Source organism: Danio rerio, chromosome 23 (genome assembly GCF_049306965.1).
Source record: "Danio rerio strain Tuebingen ecotype United States chromosome 23, GRCz12tu, whole genome shotgun sequence".
In the NCBI taxonomy this organism is placed as follows: domain Eukaryota; kingdom Metazoa; phylum Chordata; class Actinopteri; order Cypriniformes; family Danionidae; genus Danio; species Danio rerio.
In genome coordinates, this window is record NC_133198.1 from 44793016 (window position 1) to 44820000 (window position 26985).

At 36.5% G+C, this 26985-nt stretch overlaps 1 protein-coding gene and 1 long non-coding RNA gene across 5 annotated transcripts in view; one reads left to right on the forward strand and one right to left on the reverse strand.

The window, feature by feature from the left end:
- scube3 (signal peptide, CUB domain, EGF-like 3) overlaps positions 1-26985 on the reverse strand; it is a 315447-nt gene that overhangs the window by 148735 nt on the left and 139727 nt on the right. For all 4 annotated transcript variants that reach the window (XM_073937886.1, XM_073937885.1, XM_021469709.3 and 1 more), the window contains 1 exon segment: positions 5698-5832. In XM_073937886.1, coding sequence (XP_073793987.1) covers positions 5698-5779 — 82 coding nt within the window. In that variant the 5' untranslated portion in view covers positions 5780-5832.
- Positions 20147-22259, forward strand: LOC141380564 (uncharacterized). Its single transcript, XR_012398789.1, has 3 exons — positions 20147-20482; positions 20561-20972; positions 21064-22259. It is a non-coding gene; the product is annotated as an uncharacterized lncRNA (long non-coding RNA).

Genomic DNA, 26985 nt, shown 5'->3' on the forward strand with positions numbered 1-26985 from the left:
AAATATATATAATAGATTAGTCAGTAATGGAACTAATCTAAAAAAATAATAATGTAAATTTCATATGGTAAAAATATGAAATTATAATAAAAAGGAAAAATAAAATTAAAAAACAACAACAGAAAATGTATATATAAAATATATATATATATATATATATATATATATATATATATATATATATATATATATATATATATTTTTTTTTTTTTTTTTTAATTGTTTTTGCCTCATTTGAATTTAAATTTATTACTGCATCTTTCTATTCCTAAAGATGCTAGGTGACTACATGAATACAATGGTTTAATAGAATGTTTTTTTGTAAATGCACCAAAATATATTTTCTATATTTACTGAGAAATCTATATAAATATTAATTGTCAAAAAGGGATGTTTGCAATTATTTATATTTAACATTTTATAATTATAATTATAAATTTATCATTTGCATTTTGAGGCTTGTAAATGTATGAGGATTTTAAAAGCATTCAGGTATGAGAAATTGTGCCGTTTGTAACTTTAATCGCAATGACTTTCATTCAGCTATTTTTATTTGTACCGTTTAGTTACTGTACCTGAACACTATTAGACTTGAAGAACGATAAACACTGTTTATTTAATCTGCATACTGTTCATTTGTATACTGTACACTAGGGCTGTGCAATTAATCGAAAATCCGATTTCGATTTCAGCTTCTAACGATTATGAAAAATCATTAATCGAGATAAACGATTATTCCATTATTTACCGCCCCCTTTCCAGTTCTCCTCACTTGTTGCTCTTAAAAGCGCGAAAGACAATGGTTTAATAAAATGTTTTTTTGTAAATGCACCAAAATATATTTTCTATATTTACTGAGAAATCTATATAAATATTAATTGTCAAAAAGGGATGTTTGCAATTATTTATATTTAACATTTATTTATGTCATAATACATTCGGAAGTATTTATTTATTAATTTAAGAGCATTTTTAAAATAAAAATAGATAGTAAAATAGTAACATTTAAATAAAATTTTAATTAATTACTTAAAAATAATTATGTAAAATAATTAAATTGTAACTTTTCATCATTTATTAATTAGCTCTTCAATGACTCACAAATCTTTGCTTTTGGAAGCCCTACTTTAAAAGAAAATAAACTAGCGACATAAAACACTCTCGAAAGCCCCAAAAGCATGAGTAAATCCAATTCCTCTCATTCCCGCTGTGTTGATTGGATGATCTTTTTGTTTAAGTATCATCTACACATGCTATCCGTCAAGCCGTCATCACGCCGGGATGATAAATTACGTCACTCTCACTGTCGGTTAGTCCAACATCGTCTCTCTTCCTAAACCGCAATCATCCGAAACACATTGTGCTGTAACAATACCCATAATAGCAAACAGATGACGCCTTCAGATCTGCATCACAACTATACTTTTATTTGCGAAAATCTAAGCATTTGTGGATTTATGTTGCCTTAACCTCTCTGTCCAAGAGGGTTTAATCTGGGAGCAATAAAACTTATATTAACATGAAATATGAGGGATTAACAACGGTATTTATCAAGCTCGTTCCAACAGGGAGGACAAAAAACAGAATACACACAATAAAGGCCCTGAATCAGAGGGGCAGTGTTTGAAGCATACAATCCAGGACTCAAATAACAGTGTGCTTATGAAACGCAAACATTGACAAGTTCAGCGGGCCAAACGCTTCTCCTGAGATTCAGCTTTGAAGAGAACAGCTCTTTTCCACTGACGCTGTTAAATCACAACATAAACGGCTCAGGAATAACAGCTGTGCGCAGACAGAAACGCATGCTCACTCAATACTTACTCAATGCTGTATATAACATGTAAAGTAGGGCTGAACAATATATCGTTTCAGCACCGATAATGCAATGTGATCATTCGCAATAGTCTCAATCCAAGATATGAATCTGGATTATAATTTATCATTTGCATTTTGAGGCTTGTAAATGTATGAGGATTTTAAAAGCATTCAGGTATGAGAAATTGTGCCGTTTTTAACTTTAATAGCAATGACTTTTATTCAGCTATTTTTATTTGTACTGTTTAATTACTGTACCTGAATACTATTAGACTTAAAGAACGATAAACACTGTTTATTTAACCTGCATACTGTTCATTTGTATACTGTACACCAAGGCTGTGCAATTAATCGAAAATCCGATTTCGATTTCGGCTTCTAACGATTATGAAAAATCATTAATCGAGATAAACGGTTATTCCATTATTTACCGCCCCCTTTCCAGTTCTCCTCACTTGTTGCTCTTAAAAGCGCGAAAGAGCGCATGCTTATGTGTGTTCGGCGCGCAGACAGTCAGAAGCATGCAGTCTGCACTTGGTGACATTCGCACACTGTGACAAACAGAGCGCAGACAACTAAAGTCATCTTAACGTGAGCGCTTAAAGGTCAAATAGGTGTCTAAACGCGGTGTTTAGTGATTATTCATATTAACCCTCATTTTGTAATGAGGATCAAAAGACACGTGAAAGCGAAACCATTAAAGTAACAGCGCAAACATTTTATCTTTGCTATGATGACAGCACATAATATTAGACTAGATATTTTTTAAATATAAGCATTCAAATTCAAAGTGTGATTCAAAGGCTTAATTAGGGTAATTAGGCAGTTCATTGTATAACAGTAGATTCTTCGGCAGACAATCAAAAATATATACTGCCTAAAGGGGCTAATAATATTGACCTTAAAAGAGGTTTCAAAATATTTAAATCTGCTTTTATTCTAGCCATAACAAAACAAATAAGCCTTTCTCGTGAAGAAAAAAATTATAGGAAATACTGTTCAAATTCGTTGCTCTGTTAAATATAATTTGAAAAATATTTATTTAAAAAAAAAATTCTCAGGAGTGCTAATAATTTTGACTACAACTAATAATCATTTGGAATAATCGTGATTACAATTATGACCAAAATAATCGTGATTATGATTTTTCCCAAAATCAAGCAAGCCTACTGTACACCATTTTCTTTATTGTATTCATCTATGCTTGTAGATCGTTTATTCGATTTTATGCAGATGCACTCGTTTACAGAATCATCATGGGGCGCGTTTCCGAAAACCATCGTTAGCTAACTAATGTCGCAAAGTGGTCGTTACCAACATAGTTTGTTCATTTGCCGTTTCCCAAATCCGTCGTTCCAATGAACATTCGCAAACTGTGTTGCAAACGTCCATGCTTGCAACCAAGCCTCTGGAGCTGTAGTGAGTCATAGTTCCTGGCTGTGTTCTATTCCCAGTTATCCCCCCTATGCACTATTCATTTAGAACCTTCTAACATTTAAAGTTGGAATGATTAAAAATAAAGTCATCTCTCTTAGGTTGAATTTACCTTCAAAGTATTTTTACAGTTCAGTTTTAGCGATCTTCGTGTTTACAATTAGGCTCCCTTCGCAGTGCACTTTGAAAACATTGATGTCATTTAGAACACAGACATGGCTCATGACGAAAGCTACAGGTTACGTCTTCGAAGCTTGCGACAAAAAACATAGCATACGTTAATCGTTTAAATGCATAGTAGGTTATTTATTAAGTATCTGTACTGTATATGACATGGGCCTGCTGGTTAGAACATTTCTGCAGTGGTTTGTATGTGTCAAATTGTAAAAGTAGACTTAAAAAATAAAATAAAAATAAACTATATCCTATTTAATAATGATAATAATAATAATAATTCATTCATTTTCTTGTCGGCTTAGTCCCTTTATTGATCCGGGGTCGCCACAGCGGAATGAACCACCAACTTATCCAGCAAGTTTTTACGCAGCAGATGCCCTTCCAGCCGCAACCCATCTCTGGAAAACATCCACACACACATTCACACACTACGGACAATTTAGCCTACCCAATTCACCTGTACCGCATGTCTTTGGACTGTGGGGGAAACGGGAGCACCCGGAGGAAACCCACGCGAAGGCAGGGAGAACATGCAAACTCCACACAGAAACGGCAACTGAGCCGAGGTTCAAACCAGCGACCCAGCGACCTTCTTGCTGTGAGGTGAAAGCACTACCTATTGCGCCACTGCCTCGCCATAATAATAATAATAATAATAATAATAATAATAATAATAATAATAACAATAATCATCACTATCATTAATATTATTATTAAAGAATGATTTTTTTCATTTCTTAGTAAATAATACATATTAAATTTAATTTCTTTATAAATAGCCTCATTATTTATTTATTTATTTATTTATTTATTTATTTATTTATTCATGATATTAGAATACGTATTAGCTTTTGTAAGTGATTTTATGTTTTAGAATAGAATATGTAATGTTCTCAATAATATTTGTAAAGGAAACTCAGGCCCTATATGTGCTATTTACGTATATTTCGATTAACAAGGAAAAAGACTGCATGTTTTTTCAAAACTAATACTGGATTTTTTATAATGCATGTGTGTGTAAAACAATATAATTTGCACAAAGAAGAGTTCATCTCTAAAGAAGTTGTTACTCCACCCTGTTTAGAGCATCATTTTAGGCGTTTTACGTTATAACTAATGTAGCTAAAATGATGGATCTGCGACAGAGGAACTACGGGTTTTAGGAAACACACGTCACTACATCGTTCTTCTACAGCAGGGATCACCAAACTTGTTCTTAGAGGGCCGATGCCCAGCAGATTTTAGCTCCAACTCTAATTCAACACACCTGAACAAGCTAATCAAGGTCTTACTAGGTAAGGGGGAGGAGGGTTGGAGGTGCGCATGTCCTAAAATTTTGCAAACCCCTGACAGAACGTCTTTCGACTTTGTGTGGTTTTTTGTGGAGAAAACTGCATGGAGAAAATTGATTGACAATGATATACAGCCAATCAGGACGCAGAACACAATGCGCTGTAAAAAAAAAAAAAAAACTAACTGCTAACTTACTAAATTCAAACTGCACACAAAAAATCTGTGAAACTGCAAAGCCACGAAAGGTGAACTGCATATAGTGAGGGACCACAGTACTGCACTTCAATAATCACACTAAAATCAGAATACTCCACAGGTCTTAATCACTGTGTACACAACAGACTCTTAATCAGAGTATTATCTTAATTATATTATAATCAGAGATTTGGTGTCCATGTAAACATACTCAAAGAGTGCCTCCTCTACCATTATATAGCTGTAAATCAAACAGTTACCATGCCAGCTTTCCACTATAAACAGAAGCTTGCAATGTTTGCCCCTCCTCCGACCCCTTCTGATTGGTCGACTACGTTTGGACCTGAGAGTGATGTGTGTGAAGATCTTTTAACTTGATATGGCATCTAAAAAACATATCACTCACATGCGCTTCAAAAATCACAAGACACGAGCATAACAGTCAAACTTGTGCCTACATTGAAAAGCAATAGAAAAGTAGTGCATTGGTAAACAAAATGTGTGAATGGCCCCTAAGTGTGCATGCGCATTAGCATGGACAGCCTAAAAATATTAGATTTTGCGTGATTTGAACGTTTAGAAACTAAATTTAACATACAGTTGCTTTGAAAATTGTATTGGTGACTATAAATATAACATTTAATCATAAGCTTGGCAAACAGTTTTGAATTTGATGACTCCCCATTTAAACAATGCTTAAATAAAAAATAAAAAAAAGATGGTTGCCGAACAAAATGACTTTGGGATTGCTCAGCTATCACGCATTGATGGCGTTCTCACCTTTGGGCCTCTGGATGCAGGTGTGCTGGTTGTCGGACAGCAGAAAGCCGTCTCTGCAGCGACATTCATAACTGCCCATCATGTTAACACAGATCTGCTGACAGCCGCCGTTTCCTTCAGCACATTCATCCACATCTGTGGAGACACAGACAGAAGAACATGAGTGAAAATACAGGCACAGAATTATGCCTACATATATACAGTTGAAGTCAGAATTATTAGCCCTCCTGAATTATTAGCCCCCCTGTATATTTTTCCCCCAACCTCTGTTTAATGGAGAGATTTCTTTTTCAACACATTTCTAAACATAATAGTTTAAATAACTCATTTCTAATAACTAATTCCTTTTCTCTTTGTCATTATGACATTTTTCAAGATACTAGTATTCAGCTTAAAGTGACATTTAAAGGCTTAACTAGGTTAGATTAATAGGTTAATTAGGCAAATCATTGCATAATAGTGGCTTGTTATGTAGACAATCGAAAACAAACATTGCTTAAAGGGGCAGTGTGTAAGTTTGACAATCAGTGGTTGAACAAAGCATTGCACACCTTGTTCAAAACATATGCAAGCGCATGTTGCCAGATTGACGACATCAACAGAAGTGTGCCTGACTATCGAGCCTAAAGGCTTATTTAAGTTGTGTTCTAAATAAAAGCAGCGGCACATGATAGATTAATATTTTCCATACAAAAGGAGTTTTTGTTCTAACCACCACCAGAAATGTATATTGTAAAAACGACTACTATTTTAGCAGATGAACAACAGGATAAACTGACAATGAACACCTCAGGTACAGCTCATGTGCTTTATTCAGTGTGAAATGCTAATAATGTGAGTTTGAATGGCATTTTACATGACATTTATTGCCATACTATTGAAAGCAGCAGCAGATAGTTCACCTCAGACCTTCAAAATAAAATAAACCATTTGAAATTAAACTTCAGACACAAATCAGTGATTCAGCATGTACGATTAATAATGTTAAAGAAGTTTAATATGTATTAATTAGATAATGCATGGTTTCTGCAGGTTTTATAGAGTTAAATTTAGGACTTTAAGACATTATTAAGACCATTTTTAATTAAATTTTAGACCCATAAAGGGCTAAAGGCTAAGGAATTTTTTTAATGGCCCAAATGGAATGGATTTTTATTTGCCCTATCAAATAAAGTTATTAGAATTTAATACACTTAATAACACAGTATTAGATTAATAATAAAAAAATTATATTTTAGATTTTATTTTGTCGCAAAATATTATAATATTGTGTAAAAACAAGCAAGCTCTACTTTTTTTTCCAACATAAACTCTTTTAAAAAAATAACAAATGCTTTAAAGGTTTTAAAAACTATAAAACACTATAAAACACATTTTAATATGTTTTATGTGTTTTTAATTATTCTTATTATTTATTTTTATAAATATTTTATTTATTCCGGTTTATGTAAAGCACTTTAAATTGCCACTGTATATAAAGTGTGCTATATAAATGAACTTGCCTTGCCTAAAAAACTAAATCTATTCACGTCAATCTCTCCAGGTCGGTGTCCTCAGCAGTAAGTACATGGAGAACTTTCAAACAAATGTTATTGTAAGGAAAATAATTAAACCACTATGATAAGTAAAGTAGAAAAAATACCTTTTAAAATATAAAGTTTTAGAGTCGATTGTTGGTGATTGAATTTTGACCAGATTAGGTAGCAATACATAAACAAAGGAAAATTAAGACCTGTTAAAAAAAAAAATTTAAGACCTACAACACAATGTTTTAGTAAATTTAAGACTTTTTAAGGCTTAAATTTGGATTTTGAGATTTAAAGGTTCAGGACACCCCGGATAACTTTTTTTTTTATATATATATTAACAGATGTGTGTGTGTTGAGCATCAGTTAAGACAATGTTAGCACCTGTCAGCTTTAATTGTGGGGAAAACTGGATAATTTTGAGCTTTTGTCAGCTAATTTCAGCCTCCGGGTTTAAAATGATTTTTAGGGCGGGATCAAAATCGGCGACGTAGCGCAGAACTGCAAGTGCAATGATGACGCGTCGGTTTCTCATTATTATTCATAGCAGAGTTTTCTTATCCTATGAGAAGAGCCGGCTGCTTAATTATTCATGAGACCTGCCAGTGTCAAGCCCGAGCTGAGAGACACGGAAACCACGGTACAGTATTTAGCCAGTCATGAAGGCTCATATGCGTTTGTTTCCATCATCCACGGGGTTTGTTGCATGTTTTCCCCCGCGATCTTGTCAGGGCCGATCATACAGCAAAGCTGTGTGTGTGCTGCTAGCATTTTTGTCGGGAGAGCAGCACGAGAATTAGAGAATGGCGGACGCTGTCTTTTATCAGGAGTTCGTTCACATTCAGACACATCGCCGTGCTGCTGTGTTTGCCTAAATCCTCCAGATTACCAGCAGAGTTAATGGTTAAAATAGACAGGTCAGGAGACCTGCTGCACTGAGTCTGCTGGATACGGGGATTTTGGGAGAAGTCCTCATTTATAGGGTTTACATGAACACACTTATCTTTATAATGATATAAATTGTGGTTATGTGTATATGAAATTACAATAACAAATGTAGCAGGGCATTAAATCACTGTTCATTTCTTTGCATTTTAACTTTGTAAACTATAAACTCATGCGTCTCCTCACGGTTTGTCTCATTTTGTGAGCTAACTGACAACAACAGTTGTTCGCTCACGTTCTCCCCTGCTGGCTACGCCCACTCCTGTCCGATGCTCGCTGAGCTCCACGCCCATTAATCATGCATCTTTTGAAAAAATTCTGAAGTAGACTTTAACCGAAAGTGGGGGGTGTCATGGCCCTTTAAGACATTTTAAGCCTTTTTAAAGCCCTGCAATAAACCTTTCCATTTCGTTGAAGTGCAGTGGGTGCACTATTCTGTGCATCTAAATAGCTGAAATTAAATTTTTATCATGTTGCAAACAGGCAAATTTCTTATCACTGCAAATCTCGTCAAGTAGCGTGTTGTTGGGACACTGGGTTACAATTTAACCTGCTTACCTTACATTCGGAATATTTATATCGTTTGCTAATTAAAAACCTCATGTGAAACTCTGAATCTGAGTCTCATTTTGGAGTCTGCTACTGTCCACCAGAGGTTGCATTTCGTTCAGGGACGCACACTTTAAGAGCCTTCTAAGACTGATTAAATGAATTACGCTGTCTTCCACCAAGGCAACCTGAGATGTTGAAATATAATTAGCTAAACTGGCATTGGGCGGGTTAAATGAATCAAAAAGAAGACAGAAGTTCCGGCACAAAACACTCATTAAGAAAGTAGAATATCTGACTTCAGCACTTTTTTCCAGATAAACAAGAAGTTAAATATGTTTCTTAAATATCTGCAAACATATTAAGGTATTTATATGCTTTAAAGAATGCAAAAATTTCCATACATACATAATTCATAATACTTACATACATAGTAATATTGATTTTAAAATGGTAAAAAAACTGCTTTTATTCTAGCCAAAATAAAACAAATAAGTCAAACAATCAAAATCAGTCACAAAAACGTACATATGGTGTGCTCTTTTTTGCTAAATGATCATGTATAAACAAAATTAAGCACAAATTGTTAAATAAAAGTGAATGACAGGGCAAGACACCAGAATGCGAGCGTCTTATTTGTTTACCTCCTTGCCCTAAACAGCCTACGGTGACATTGGCAGGGTTTTTGGGTTTATTCTTTCCGCTCTGAAGTGTGTTTGCTGTGTTGATGCGAGTGACTCAGAAAAAGGAAAGCGGTTGGATCATTAATCAGCGTGTCCTGTTGATATCTCTACAGTTTCTCTCTGCCAGTCTCTGTGAACTTCAGTGTGTATGTGTTCTGGCTTACAATTACTGCTGACCTGCTTGTTTGAACTTGCGTCAAGTCAGTTGATGTTGATGCTGTTGGCACCTCTGCTTCGCAATAGTCTCTACAACAAAAACGGCGCAATGAGCATAATAAATAATGTAATAAAAAAGATATTGTGTTAACTAGGTATACTAGAAGTGAACCCACTTTCATGTTCTAAATCCCCCTTTTTGTGTGTTTAGATATTGATCAAAGTAATAGACACTCGAGTTTTAGATGCAATGTTGTAAGCATTTTGGGTAGCACAAATATTCTGAATGCCTTCGGCAGAATTCAAATGAGCCATATTAATCCAGATCTATCTAGATTTATTCCGAGATTAATTTAGATAAAAAAAATTGATCCATGCCCACCTATAATTCTTAAGTAAATTTATGCATTACATGCTAAATGAAAACATTACAAAACAACATATGCTTCTTAAAAGAAAACTTAATCACCTCAAACAATCACGCTAGATTTAAACAAAGGTTAGAGGACCGAAAGCATCATTAGCTCAGTGTAAAACAACAGAACTCAATGCAACAAACGACCAAGATATTATTTTAATATACACTCAAGGATCAAAACCAGGACGAATGCTTGATTATTCCTAATTTTAAACAAATCGCAGAAAGAGCTTACTTCTGCATTGCACAATAAGGTGAACAGATATCAATGAGAATCAGAAAAACACAAGATCTTATTTTAACATACACTCACTGGCCACTTTATTAGGTACACTAGTCCAACTGTACATTAGCGCAAATCTCTAATCAGCCAATCACATAGCAGCAACTCAATGCATTTAGGCATGTAGACATGGTCAAGACGATCTGCTGATTTAAGTGACTTTGAACGTGGCATGGTTGTTAGTGCCAGACAGGCTGGTCTGAGCATTTCAGACACTGCTGATCTTCAGGGATTTTCACACACAACCATCTTTATGGTTTACAGAGAATGGTTTGAAAAAAAGAAAATATCCAGTTCTGTGGGCACACATGCCTTGTTGATGCCAGAGGTCAGAGGAGAATGGCCAGACTGGTTCCAGCTGATAGAAAGGCAACTGTAACTTAAATAACCACTCATTAGAGCCAAGGTCTGCAGAAGAGCATCTCTGAACACACAACACGTCCAACCTTGAGGCAGATGCGCTACAGCAGCAGAAGACCACACCAGGTGCCACTCCTGTCAGCTATGAACAGGAAACTGAGGCCAATAACTAATTAGTTATTGTTAACCAATCAGAAGCTTGCTCTTGTGGGGGGTGTGATTGTGACGTAGAACCTGTTGTCGGTGTTCCTGAGGGAAATCCTCCACCCTTCACCGACAACAGTTCATCAAACTGGGCTTGGCTCAGTCAGAAGCACTGCTGAAAGCCTCCATCATCCAGGTTCAGTTTCTGGTGGAGTTTATGAGCTCACAGAGCTGGATGCACCTCTGAAAGGATGTAGTGGACTCAGACACGACCCTAAACGTATCGACGCTGTTTTTCAGTCTTCATAAAGCACATAAACACTGTTATTTTCTTCATAAAATCCATGTTAGCCATTTAGCTATGAAGCTAGAGTCACCGGGCAGACAGAAGCCCTGCCTATCACGCGAATCAGCGTCTGTTCTGAAGTGAATTTGACATGCGAATGAAGCAAGGTTTGACGCACAAATGAAGCGAGTAAACTCAAATGTTCACGCGGCTATTTACGCGCGAATAGCGCGATTTATCCGCGCGTTCCGCGTCTGGTGTGAACACAGCATAATAATGGTTCAGGCTGGTGGTGGTGGTGTGATGAAGTGGGGGATATTTTCTTGGCATACTTTGGGCCCATTAGTACCAGTTTAGCATCATGAAAAAAAACCTTTTGCACATTTTACACAATGGTAATCTAAAGTGCTTTGCATAAACAAGAATAAAAGTAAGTAAGAAGTACTGTTAAAGAAATAAAAACAAAGAATAAAATAATAAAAAACTGATTAAAATGTGTTCTTTTGTAGAGCACGAGACTTGTAACTCTGTATTTCATTTGAAATCTTATATAAATAGATGCATTACATGCTAAATGAAAACATTACAATACAACATATGCTTCTTAAAAGAAAACTTAACCATGTTAAATAATCATGCTAGGTTTAAACGAAGGTTAGAAGACAGAAAATATCATTCGCTCACTATAAAACAACAGAACTCAATGCAAGGTCTCATAATCGTAATGCAAAAACAGACCTGTGTGTGTGTGTGTGTGTGTGTGTTAACAGACTCATTTTCATTTGGGTTTTATGGATCATTACACAACATCCTCATTCAACAGCCAATGCATTTAAAGCTGTACTGTGATGTTAAATGACACGAGGGCCCATTTCCCAAATTCAATCAACACGACTCAATTATTTGATTATCTTTAGGGATTATTTTGTCTTTGACTGATGTGGATTTTAAGCCCCTTTCAAAACCATACCGTTGTGTGTGTGTGTGTGTTCCATCAAAACACCACAGTTACTGCAGTAATACATCAAGAATCAGTGAAAGCAGGTAGTGCATGTAGTTTAACCCACTTTACCACTGAAACTCAACTGTGTCCTTTGAAGCCGCAGCAAGGTTTTGCTCCTGTCAAACTGACAAATGTGTGAGTGTGTGTGTTTGTTCTCAGCGGAGAGGTGTGTGTGTCGTCTGCTTCTTCAAGGATGAGACTGCAACCTGATCTCTCTCTTAGACACGTTGCATCAGTGTCAGTCTGTATACACAACCCCGTGCTTAATAAAGCCTCATGCGAAACTAATTTTCTGTCTATTTGTCCAATGTGCTGAGGACTTGGGGTAGAGTTTCCATATAGGCCATTTTCTGTCCAGCCGAGGGGGGATAAAGCCATTTCCCAGCACTCTTGTTCTCACACGGTCAATGTTACTAAGAGGGGACTGTTGCTCTATACTGGCCAAGAGGAGACCAGAGTTTCTGCTCATTTTAAAGGGGTGGCAGCAAAGGGGCATGGCCGGAAGCACTGAAGTGTTAAAGCAGAGAAAGCTAAAATACAAACGCTGCTATTTCTACAGAGCTTCTTCTGTTTCTGTATTTGGGCTTCCAAAGGACACGACACAAAGAAAGAGGTGCTTACAATTTAATTAGAATTATATTTCAGAGAATTATATTAAATATATAGCTAGCATTTGACAAAGGACAACTTCCAGAATCTCTCTCAGTTCAGTGCTGGATTTGGCTAAAAGCTCCTCAAAGGAGCAGCTAAAACCATAATAGAAGAAGCTGTAGATTGTGAGCCACAACCTGTAAGTGTTTTATTTGTTAAAATTAATCTATTACAAGCACAGTTTTTAGCATTAGCGGTAGGTTGTAGCGAGGATGTAAACAAGAACGTATACGAGGGGAAATCATTGATTATTCCTAATTTCAAACCAATCGTAGAAAGAGCTTACTTCTGGATTGCACAATATGGTGAACAGATATCAATGAGAATCAGAAAGACCAAGATATTATTTTAGTATACACTCACTGGCCACTTTATTAGGTACACCTGTCCAACTGCTCATTAACGTAAATTTCTAATCAGCCATTCACATGGCAGCAACTCGGTGCATTTAGGCATGTAGACATGGTCAAGAGGATCTTCTGCAGTGCAAACCGAGCATCAGAATGGGGACGAAAAGTGATTTACGTGACTTCGAACGTGGCATTGCTGTTGGTGCCAGAAGGGCTGGTCTGAGTATATCAGAAACTGCTGATCTACTGGGATTTTTAACCATCTCAAGGGTTTACAGAGAATGGTCCGAAAAAGAGAAAATATCCAGTAAGCGGCAGTTCTTTGGGCACGAATGCCTTGTTGATGCCAAAGATCAGAGGAGAATGGCCAGACTAATTCCAGCTAATAGTAAGGTAACAGTATTCAAATAACCAGTCGTTACAACCGAGATATGCAGACAAGCATCTCTGAATGCACAACACGTCCAACCTTGAGGCAGATGTGCTACAGCAGCAGAAGACCACACTGGGTGCCACTCCTGTCAGCTAAAAACAGGAAACTGAGGCTACAAGTCACACAGGCTCACCAAAACTGCACAATAGAAGATTGGAAAAATGTCTGGAAAAACACCTGGTCTGATGGGTCAGAATTTGGATCAACAGCATGAAACCATAAATCCATACTGCCTTGTATCAACGGTTCATGGTGGTGGTGTAATGGTGTGGGGGATATTTTCTTGGCACACTTTGGGCCCATTAGTTCCAACTGAGCATCGTGTCAACGTCACGGCCTACCCAAGTATTGTTGCTGACCATGTCCATCCCTTTAAGACCACAGTGTGCCCATCTTCTGCTACTCCCACTTACTGTAGTCAAATGGCCTCCACAGACACCAGATCTCAATCCAATAGAGCACCTTTGGGATGTGGTGGAACGGGAGATTCGCATCATGGATGTGCAGACAACAAATCTGCAGCAGCAACTGAGTGGAAGGCAAAAGGAGGTCCAACCAGGTAACAGAAGGTGTACCTAATAAAGTGGCCAGTGAGTGTAAATACATAAAGAAAAGAAGTTTTTTTTTTTTAAGCATTCACATATTGCGTATTTTACATGCTCAAGTTTGTTATTTTAAGTAAAGACACATGGCATACGTATTCAAATATGTAATGAAAGTTTTCCAGCCTGTAGTTGAAAACATCTGAGCATTTCAGAAAGCCCAACGCAATCTCACGGCAATTCGTAACTTTTTGATTTAGTGGCTAATTCGTATGAATTCATATGATCTAATTCGTACAATTTAGTACGATTTGCTCATCACCCAATGACGGTTGGGGTTAGGGGTGGGGTTAGGTGCCACGCCTCCTTTTTAAAATCGTACATTTTTATACGACTGAATTCGGCCACTAAACTGACAAAGCATAAAATACTTACATTTTCTTGTGAGATCAGGCTGGAATGCCACAAGCACACTTTGAGTGCGACTACAGCCAACTAGCCAATCAGAAAACGTTTAATCCCATAAATACTGAAGTTTTTCTTTTACAGTGTCATTATTAGTAAGTGTCTTTATATAAAAGTGTCTGCTCTATTAATAAATATAAATATGAATACAAGTCATTTTGTATCTTTATTAAAGAAAGCTTAGATAATTGCATCCTAAAATAATACAAATATCCTAACAAAAATAAGTTTTTAGACCAAAAATAAAAAAATAAAGTGTAGTATTTTCTTTCCACCAAAGCATGTTTCCAGTTCTGCACCAACGTTTTACTACTGACAGCAATCAGGTGTGAGAGACGCTATAAGCACTCTTATTTCCGTCGCCCCTCTGAGCATTTGGAAACATTTTAGCGTATAGCGACATCCATAACGTCTGTTAAGCGTTTCCACAGAGCTTGCATTAGTATATGTGCAGCAGCTTCAAACCCCAAACACCTTGCTCCGCAGCATAAACAAACCAGAGATTTCCTGCCGCCGTTGAGTTTCATGACGCTCTCCTGGTCAGAGCTGCGTCGGGGACATGTGTGTGTTATGTGCAGGCCACGGCCCGCGTCCAAAGCAAATATTTGGAAAAGGAACAGGATTCTGGTGAAACCCGGAGCAGGGCTCATGCTATTTGCACTTAAAACATTTCTTCAAAACTCTCCAGAGAGGATTCTCTTCGGTGTTGTAAAAAAAAAGCCCTCTCTCTCCTTTTCTTTCTCTCATACCTCGTTCCGGTCCTTTCCATCCTCACTCCTGCTTCCTCTGGGCCAATTGCTCGACATCAGCAGGAGATGATGAGATGAATGAAATGTCTCTGCAGATACTCTCTGTAAATAGTTTTTGTATCTTTAATTTAAGATAATTTGGAGGCTTTTCTCAGAAAAACAACAACATTTATATTAATATATTATATTAAATTACAGAAATGTCCTTAAATTTAAATTTCTGGTAATTTTCCGTAATTTAATATCTGTTATTTTACGGTTTATTTCTATAATTTAACGACTATTATTTTAAAGTTTTTTTTCTGCCACCCCAGCTGCGGGAAATGATTTTACGCAATGAAAATGATTTTAAATTTGAAATTACTGAATTTATTTTTATGGTGCAGGATAACTAGGCAACTTAGAGCATCTAGGCAAGTCGTTGCATAACGATGGTATGTTCTGTAGATAATCGAAAATGATATTAATTAAAGGGGCTAATGACTTTGACCTTAAAATGATTTTTAAATAAATAAATTTCTGGCCGAAATATAGCAAATAAGACTTTCTCCAGAAGAAAAAAATATTACAGGAAATACTGATAAAAATTCCTTGCACTGTTAATATATAATCACAGAAAAACAATATTTCCAATTATGTGCAGCCTGAGTCCAGACACATTTATTAGGAGCATGATGCTAAAAACCATAATTAATTGCATCATTATTTCTGGCGACTTGCGTTTTAAAAATAAACTAGAATAATTAGTCTAAATTATGATTCATTGCTTGATGATTATTCATGGTTTATCAAAAACATGTGTTGGTCTAATAAACTGAACTGCGAGTCAACGAAGTTCAAAACAACTAACTAAAGTATTTAGGGTGGCATGGTGGCTCTGTGGTTAGCACTGTCGCCTCACAGCAAGAAGGTAGCTAGTTCGAGTCCCAGCCAGCTGGCATTTTTGTATGGAGTTTGCATGTTCTCCCTGTGTTGATATGGGTTTTCTCCGGGCACTCCGGTTTCCCCCACAGTCCAAACACGGGTGCTATAGGTGAATTGGATTAAAACTGGATGTAGTGTGTGTGTGCATGTGAGAATGTGAGTGTGTATGGATGTTGCCAAGTACTGGGTTTTGGCTGGAAGGACATCCGCTGCATAAGACATATGCTAGAATAGTTGCCGGTTCATTCCGCTGTGGTGACCTCTGATAAATCAGAGACTAAGGCGAAGGTGAATGAATAAAGCATTTCTACAGATTTAACAGAGGTATACGTCAGGGAAACGCATTGCTTATGTGTCTGCAATTGTACATTTATGGTTTGTTTTAGTTTTTTTGTTAATACATTTTCAAATGGCGCCAATTTTAAATTTATGTACAGATATTTAAATTAAAAGTTAAACTAAAAACAACTGAGATTCTGCAAAAAAAAAAAAAAAAGTCAAGCTTAAAACGGATAGAATAAAACAGATAGACACTAAATACTGCAAACAAATTGTTACATTCTGAATGCTGTTTTTCTGACTATTATTGAAAAAAAAATTTCTAAAATGCCAAAAACACTGGTAGCCCCTTTAAAGCTAAAATCATCCACAAAAATTGGAATGAAGGGCTGTTTGAGCTGAATTAATTGATGAAAATTGTGGAGAAGGAGAATAAAGCAGGATAAAGAACGTCAATACAAGAACGCTTCACAAGCGCCGCAATCAGGCGGACGTTTCTCAAAGACACATCTGTGAGCAAATCAATCAGCAAATCAATTCGTTAAATGCTCTACACACACACACACACACACACACACACACACACACGCACGCACACACACACACACACACACACACACACACACACAAACAAACACGCACACACACACACACACAAAAACAAACACACACACATACACACACGCACACACGCACACACACACACACATGCAGAGCACTGACTACATGAAATAAATAGAAAAAATTCACCATTGTCTTCTTTCATCAGCACCCCAGACACATGAAAAAGTCCTAATGTACCACCCAACCATAGACTATTTGAATATTTAACCCTTATGTGCTGTTGGGGATGTTTTCATCCTCATCCAGCGAGTGACCTCATCATCTTCCCCGTCAGCTTGCTGTGCTGTTTAGCGCTCTACCGTAATGCGCAGTGTATAAGTAAACGCCGAAATACCTTTGGGGCTAGAATGACAGGTTCTTTCTGAACTGGTTGTTGGCCTGACCGCTGTCAAAATTCGTTCTTTTTGACTTCTCCATCATCTTGTTTCACCTTTGCATGGAGGGAATTTAATGTTGTAACAAACGATTTAATGACTTTCTCGCGCTAATCAAAATGCCTCACATGACTGTTCATTTACTGCGCAAGCCAAGCCTGGCCTGACCCGACCCCTCGGTTTCTGGCAAATATCTTATCTAATATGGAGTATAACAGCAAATTAAAGTGTGTGTATGTGTGTCTGAGAATGTGAGTGACCTTTCCGCACAATATAGATATAGCCGGAGGCATCAACTATCATGGTTCCAAGCAGAGCCTGTTTAGGAACAGGTGTTAAAAAATTGATGTTAACGAGTTAAGGTCTTTGCATACTGAAGTTCAAAATTGTGGTGTTGTTTTTTTCATATTCACATAAATTGTTCACGTACACAAACCTTGCACACCGAGTCCGATGCATATTAATTTATCCATTCCTAAAAAATGCAAAACATTTCAGAATAGATTCAATCTCAACTGCCAATTCTGTCTTATATTATACACTGTGTTTGTCATAAAGTTATGTGGCTGAAATAACAGCAGTGCTGCACAATATATCGATTCAGCGTTGAAATCACAATGTGCGCATCTGCAATAGTCGCATTGCAAATATATGCAATGTTAGGTCTATATTATAGTTGACCTGAAGCTACAGAACTGTATTTTATCACTGTATTTGCATGGAATTTATACAATTTATGCAAAAAAAAAAAAGAAAAAAAATTCTTACTTAGCATTTGCTGGTCCATATATCTACAGTTTAAGTGAGAACTATTAGCCTTCCTACAATTTTTTTTCTTTTTTTAATATTTCCCAAATGATGTTTAATAGAGCAGGGAAATTGTCACAGTTTGTCTGATACTATTTTTTCTTCTGGAGAAAGTCTTATTTGTTTTATTCCGGCTAGAATAAAAGTAGTTTTTAATTTTTTTTAATCCATTTTAAGGTCAAAATTATGAGCCCCTTTAAACTATATATTTTTTGTTGATAGTCTACAGAACAAACCATCATTACACAATGACTTTCCTAATTACCCTAGCCTGCCCAGTTAACCTAATTAACCTAGTTAAGCCTTTAAATATCACTTTAAGCTGTATAGAAGTGTCTTGAAAAATATCTAGTCACGTATTATTTACTGTCATCATGGCAAAGATAAAATAAATCAGTTATTAGAGATGAGTTATTAAAACTATTATGTTTAGAAATGTGCTGAAAAAAGTCTCTTCGTTAACAAGAAAATGGGGAAAAAATAAACGGGGACTAATAATTCTGACTTTAACTGCACACTTCAAAATGAAAATAAAATTATTAAACTTGCCTCACTGACAGGTCATTTTTCAAATAGTGCTATTCAACTATGTTGTGAAACTGTATTTATACAGCAATATTTATTGCAGGAAAATTATGGACGTCCAGCGTTCTACAGCCTCCGGCACCTAAACTGCAGCTCTGCAGGAAGTTTGGCCAGAGGAGAAATGCTAGTACCTAACAGAGCCTGATTTCTCTTAAGGTTTTTTTTCTTCATTCTCTATAGAAATAAACAAATTCAGAATCAAATATCCTAATATCAGATTTTTCCAATATCATGCAGCCCTAAATGACAGCTTTTAGTATTTTGCCGTTTGCTTGTAAGGTGGCTCTGAACTATCGAAACACGCTTTTTCTGATGCAAAAAAATAATTCAAAAGATAGATTCCAGTTTTAAACTTTTTTATGATGGCCGAAAATTCCTGAGGCAGCAAGTGTAATGCAACAGGCACTACGTGAGGTTAAATTTACTATTTGACATGCAAAAATTTCAGATTCAGTGTGTAAACCTTTAGTTCTACCAAAAATGAAAATGTCCAGTTCATTTACTCATCCTCAAGTCACCCAAGATGTATGAGACTTTATTTCCATGAACATCAAAGAAGATTTTGAGCTGAATCCATGATTCTTGGTGATTTCCATAATGGCAGTGAATGATTATAGTTTTGTTTTGTTTTTTTAAATAAAAGCCATGGCCTCTGAGGATATACAGTAGTGAGGTCTTGTGAAGGATTGATTCGTTTAAGAAATTAGACATTATTTACAATATTATTACCTTTAAACCCCATCCTAGTCAAACAGATCTCAGTGCAAGTGTGAATGAAGTCCGACTGTTGTCTGGTCGCTATTTAGGACCAGAGGGTGCATGATTGAACAGTAGGTCAAGTGGTGCAGTTTGTTGATAGATATTAGGGACTGATAGTGAAAACACCCAGATATGTACCCAAGAACTTTAAGAGTCCTGCATGCACTGTCATCCATATTAACATCGCAGCTTTTTTATCCAATCAGATTTGTTTACGAGTGGACTGGTTAAGACTGCTGCACATTCGACTCCAGAAAATCCTGTATATTTAAACCAATCAGAGGACGACTGATCATATGCCGAAGTGTTTCCAGAAAAGTCTTCAGACATTTAGCCACAGGTCTGTAGGCTGTGCTTGACGTGATGTCTAAGGCTAAGACTATAACTACATGAACACATTAAATTGTATCCAAGTTCACACATTTTTGACTTTCCCTCTCACTAAATACACCATGGAAACAAAGTAGTGTGTTATTATTAGTCTTCTTTGTGGCACCAAGAACACACTAACCTTCTAATGTAGTAGATATTTAGTATCTTCAAGAGAAACCTTCAGGAGAACAGAGACGCTGTTTGTTTTACCCACAGTTCATTTGAGTAAAGCATTCATTTGTGAAGAACAGAACACAGCGTTACAGAGTTAGTGAAGGGTGCGTAAAAGATAACAGACACGCTCGGATATCAAACGCAGGACAGCAGATATAGACCGTTTCAGACCCGCATACACGAGTACAGATCATCCATACAGCAGCACAAATGATCCACTGCAGAACACGACGCTCAAGCTAAATGGACTGGAACACAGGGCCATCAGGTGTGACAGGATGAAGCAAAAGCAATCTGAGAATTAAGAAGGAATATTATATATAATTTTAACAGTACTTAAGGAGGTAAGTTTAACCAAAAATTAAAATGAACTGTTAATTTATTTACTCTAATGTCTGTGTTGTTTCTTTAAACGTCAACAGATGATCCATAAAGCTGCAGCTCTGAGCCCATGCAACAGCTCTCTTTACCTCTCTGCATTGGTTACTGGTCAAGGCTTGTATAATGTTTAAGTTATTGATGCCTGCCAACAGGACATCCCCTTCCACTGCACCCCCTTAACTCCACCTGCTGCTGAAGGTCTACATCCCTTTGAGGAGCCTCAAGTAAGTGAGCGAAGCCTTGTGGCACCATCACAGAAAGGCTATAAGTCCATTTCCAAAACCTTTACATTCAACGTTCCTCAATGGTGGATGGATCTCCCCATTACCATATTATCTACTGATTCACTGGTATGGATCAAATGACAACTAAAAACCCAGCTCTTCCATGATCACCTGAGCCCCTGTGAGCAAAACCAATATCTCTCGATGAGAATTTCGATGAAATATTCTGGTTGGTCTTCATCCATTTCTATTGTAAATGCAGCACAAATGGGAACGATGCTTAAAAAGAAATGTGATGCCTGTCTTTGCTGTTTTCCCAGTGAAAGGAAGAGGAGAAAAGACTGGGACGATATCTAATGACTTGAAGGCTTTTAGTAAACTGCTATATTGAAAGAGCAAACAGATGGTGAGGGATGTAAGTGCACACTTAAACTAAATGAAGTAACATCAGTGTTTACACACAAAGAGTGAGATATTGAGTCAAACAGGCACTAAAAATGACAGGATTTGATCATGCAGGTTTGTCAGTCACTAAAGGAGAACATTCAAGCTCATTTACAGAAAGAACTGGTAACTGGCGAGTTTGTATTTCAATCAAATTACAGATATATTAAATATGGTAGACAAAAGCAATTCTCTGACACCGTATCTGGTCTGCACTCTTTATTTTAGTTGCTCATGCTCACCTGCGAACCAATTTTGTGCGTCCAGTTTGATAACAGAAACAGATTGAGTGCCTGAATCAGCCATTGAAATGAATGGGTTTGCAATAGTATGTAAAATGTGTATAAACCTTTGAACTTCTCTGCTTATGCGATTTGGTCAGCACGGAAACAAGCCATTGAAATGAATGGGTTTTCAAATAGTATGCAAAATATATACAAGACTTTGACCATCAAACTTATCTTCTCATGCAATGTGGTCAGTGCAGAAACAAGCCATTTATTTGAATGGGTTTCAAATATTATGCAAAATATTAATAAAACTTGCTTATGCAATATTGTCAGCGCAGCACAAGCCATTGAAATGAATGAGTTTCATAGCATAGTGCTTTACGTGTCCTGTGTAAAAGCTGCTTCACATTGCGCAGTGACTACAGCAAGAGAGAGAGTAAAACAATCGCACTGTACACTGCTGCGAAATTCAGCACAGAATAGACTTTTCTTCAGGGTTGTTCATTTGTTTCAATTACTATGCCTAATATGTATTAAAGTTGAACCTTTTAACTTTTCTGCTCATGCGATTTGGTCAGCATGAAAACAAGCCATTGAAATGAATGGGTTTCAAATAGTATTTAAAACATGTATAAAACCTTGACCTTTGACCTTCTCATGCAATTTGGTCAGCAAGGACACAAGCCATTGAAATGAATGTGTTTCAAATATTATGTAAAATACGTATAAATATTTAACCGTTTAAACTCTCTGCTCATGTGATTTGGTCAGTGTGGAAACAAGCAATTGAAATGAATGGGTTTCAAATATTATGTCAAATATGTATAAAACTTTGATCTTTGAACTGCTCTGCTCATGTGATTGGGTCAGTGCGTGAACAGCCATTGAAATAAATGGCTTTCAAATAGTATGTAAAATATGTATAAAACTTTAACTTTTGAACTACTCTGCTCATGCGATTCGGTCAGCGTGGAAACAAACCATTGAACTGAATGGGTTTCAAATAGTATGTAAAATATATAAAACTTTGAACTCATCTTCTCATGCAGTTTGGTCAGCATGGAAACAAGCCATTGAAATGAATGGGTGTAAAAGAGTATTTAAAATATGTATAAAACTATGACCTTTGAAGTACTCTGCTCATGCAATATGGTCAGCGCAGCACAAGCCATTGAAATGAATGGGTTTCATAGGATAGTGCTTTACGTGTCTGGTGTAAAAGCCGCTTCACATTGCGTAGTGACTACAGCTAGATGGAGGGTGAAACAATCACACTGTACACTGCTGGGGAGTTCAGCACAGAATAGACTTTTTCAGCTCATATTTTCACCTGTTTTTCTCAATAATGGCAGCTGAAAACATAAGGTGCATCCTTTCAAATCAGCAAAACAATGGCAGTTAATTTGCAAACACAATTAAGAAAAATAAAATCTTACAAGACCATTTCAGATTTTAATTAGGCAAATTTTGTCTCAAAATGACATGGGCACATCACTTTTTACTTGTTGTGGTTGGAGCATGCTTTGACATATGTAGTTATGTAATTATTTAAGGTTTGCCAAAAAAAAAAAAACAACCATGTTGGACTAACAATTTCTGCAGCTTTTGGCAATGTTTTAAAAGACTCCTCTTCCTGTCATTCCAACTTAAACACAAAGCAACAACCATTGACGCCAGCTGTGCATGCTGACACCGCCAATTCATTTGGCATTTCATTTTATACTCCCCATAGTGGAAGGTTTTCCATATAGCATTGGAGTTCCCCATCCGAACGGGAACGCTACGATTACTAAAGTAACCCTCGTTCCCTGAGGGGGGGGAACGGAAATGCTATGTGGAAAACCTTCCACTAAGGGGTTTTCGTCATAGTGTAAGGTTTTCCACATAGCATTGGAGTTCCCGATCCGAAGAGGAACAGTTGCAGGATGACACTGTACGTCTGTAACAAAATATAAAACATTCAAAGTGTTTTAAATACCCACTTAAGAGCTAAAATGTGCTGTCCACGTATGTGGAGTGTGGACACTCGGGCCCTAGGAGGATAAAACTGTTACCAGCCAAAAAAACAGGGTGCATTTCTATAAATCAGCAAAATAATGACAGTTCATTCCCAAACACAAACACACACAAAAATTAAATCTTACAAGACCATTTCAGAGTTTAATTAGGCAAACTTTGTCAAAAAATGACAGGGTTAATCACTTTTTACTTGTTGTGGTTTGAGCATGTTTTGGCATATGTAGTTATGTAATTATTTAAAGTTTGCCAAAAAAAAACCAACCATGTTGGACTAACAATTTCTGCAGCTTTTGGCAATTTTTTAAAAGACTCCTCTTCCTGTCATTCCAACTTAAACACAAAGCAACAACCATTGACGCCAGCTGTGCATGCTGACACCGCCAATTCATTTGGCATTTTATTGGCCGGATTTTATACTCTTTCAGACGATTGTTTTTTGACGAAAACCCCATAGTGGAAGGTTTTCCACATAGCATTGGAGTTTCCCATCCGAACGGGAACGCTACGATTACTAAAGTAACCCTCGTACCCTGAGGGGGGGGAACGGAAATGCTATGTGGAAAACCTTCCACTAAGGGGTTTTCGTCATAGTGTAAGGTTTTCCACATAGCATTGGAGTTCCCGATCCGAAGAGGAACAGTTGCAGGATGACACTGTACGTCTGTAACAAAATATAAAACATTCAAAGTGTTTTAAATACCCACTTAAGAGCTAAAATGTGCTGTCCACGTATGTGGAGTGTGGACACTCGGGCCCTAGGAGGATAAAACTGTTACCAGCCAAAAAAACAGGGTGCATTTCTATAAATCAGCAAAATAATGACAGTTCATTCCCAAACACAAACACACACAATAATTAAATCTTACAAGACCATTTCAGAGTTTAATTAGGCAAACTTTGTCACAAAATAACAGGGTTAATCACTTTTTACTTGTTGTGGTTTGAGCATGTTTTGGCATATGTAGTTATGTAATTATTTATGGTTTGCCAAAAAACAACCATGTTGGTCTAACACAATTTCTGCAATTTTTTTGGCAATTTTTTAAAAGACTCCACTTCCTGTCATTCAATCTTAAACTCAAAGCAACAACCATTCAACCAAAGACTTATTCTGATCAAATCACATTCCTCTGAAATCTTTGGAAGAACCATTTCCTCCAGCGGGGCACAAAAGCTGCTAGAGAAAGCCTGGATTCTTGAAAATGTGTTTCTTAAAATTGCAGAAGAGATCTTTAAATGTCTATGAAGTGCTGGAACACCAGGCTGAGTTGTGCAGTTGTGCGTCACGCCGTGCAAGTGCACCCACGAAACCCAGACGAACACTCAGTGAAAAGCCACCGATCACAGCAAACGCAGCAATTTCACATCTTCATTGGGCTGATTGTTCGACTCCGGCTGACATCTGTTTTGAGTTAAAGAGCCGGGGTCAGTATAAGACTGTAACCCGATGTAAATCTCCCTCACAAACACACACATTCCCCTTAGATTGATTTAACTGACCTGGAACGACTGGGCATATGAGCCACCGAATGTCGAAAATGTGAGCTCACGCGTCTGAAAATACAATTAATACCACAGAACTGTGAGCTCAGCAGTCGCTGGAGAAATCGGACAGATTTATCGCCCTCCACGACTGGTTAACCGCAGAACCCGCTGCATTTTGACAGGGAGGATAGAGTGACAGCTTTTGAGTTTGATTAGACATGCTTGAATATCAACAATTAGAAGAAAAACCAACAGAACTTCAGTCTGCTTGTCTTGCGAGGGATGATTTGCAGCAGTACGGCATGAAATAAAGTGAACTTCTTGGGTATTTGTGTCTTGTTTTACAGTTGAAATACAAGCAATCGTATATCAAAATACATGTGAGTTTGAGAAGTCTCCAGTGGGGTCAGAAGAGTTTGTTTAAATGCATTTAAATGAAGAGTATTTTTCTGACCTCACTGGCAGATCATGTTTTTAACAATGAAGTCACTTTATTTTTTAGCATTTTGTTCAAAAATAATTTTCAAAGTATATTTTATTACGCTTTTCTGCTTCATGTCGTGTGTAATGTAGCTGTAAAGCATTCTTATATCAAAATAAGTTAACTTGAGAACTCAATGGGGTCAAAAGAATGAGATTTAAATGAAGAGTATGTTTCTGACCTCATTGGCAGATCATGTTTTTAACAAAGTCTAATTATTTTTTAGCATTTACTTAAAAATAGAATTCTTAAAGTGTGTTTTTTTTTTTTTTAGAATTATTTTTTTTGGGGTTTTCATCTTTATTTTTGACAGGACAGTAGAGAATTGACAGGAAAGCATGGGGAGCAGAGAGAGGGAAAGGATTGGCATAGGACCACAAGGCGGAATCGAAACCAGGTCGCCGCGAGCACCAGAGCGCATGTGTCGACGCACCAACCATTACACCACCGGTCGCCGACTTAAAGTGTGTTTTTAATATGCTTTTCTGCTTTATGGCTAGGGATGCAACGATTATAGATTTTGGTTGTACGATTATAGTCTGAGAAATAATCACGGTTTCACGAATATTATGCATTCATTCTTTTTTTAAACACCACTAGTTTAGAAAATCACACGAAAACTCCTAATATTTTAAAGTGTTATATATTGCTACTCAGTAACCAATTATTACAACACAAAATAATATTAAAAACAAACAGTACAATTTCCCTCTTTGGGCAAAAAAATAAGTAAAATTTTTTACATTTAAACAATTTTACACTGTAAATAAATGACAGAACAATGAATAAATAGTTTTAAAAATAGTATTTGTCTAATGCGGGGCTTGAACTTACTTGGTAGCACCGTTGCTCCCAACTTCAAAAATTTTAGGAGCACCATAAAAAAATTTAGAAGCACCCACCAAAAATGAATGTACTCGAGAATTCTTCAACGGGGTCTGAGAAATGTGTTTAAATTCATTTGAAATGCATTTAAACACACAGCAAAAATTTAAAACTGAAATAGTTACAATAAGCCATGTGCGAAAAAACTCTCCTCACACTGGTCAGTTTCAAAGTTTATTATGCTTTTCTGATTCATTGTGAATTCATTTAAAAAGATATTAGTTTTCTGACCCCATTGTGTGACAATTTTCAATGCTTTTATCCAAGAAGTCACTTCTTTTTTTTTTTTTTTTTTTAGAAATTTTGTTTAAAAAGATTTCTTAGTATTTTAAAGTGCCTTTATTATGCATTTCTGATTAAAGTAGCTGTTTGTGAAGCACTCTTATATCAAAGCACATTTAGTTGAGACATCTCCAATGGGGTCAGAAGAATTTATTTAAATGCATTTAAAAATATATTATTTTTCTAACCCCATTTTGTGACAATTTTCGATGTTTTATCCATGCAGTCACTTTATTTTTGAGAAATTGTTCAAAAACCGTTCTTAGTATTTTGAATTGCTTTTATTATGCTTTTCTTAATCATTGAGAACCACCTTTATATGTAAATACATTTAGTTGAGAAGTCGCCGATGAGGTCTGTAGAGTTTGTTTAAATGCATTTAAATAAAGAGTATTTTTCTGACCTCTTTGGTGTGT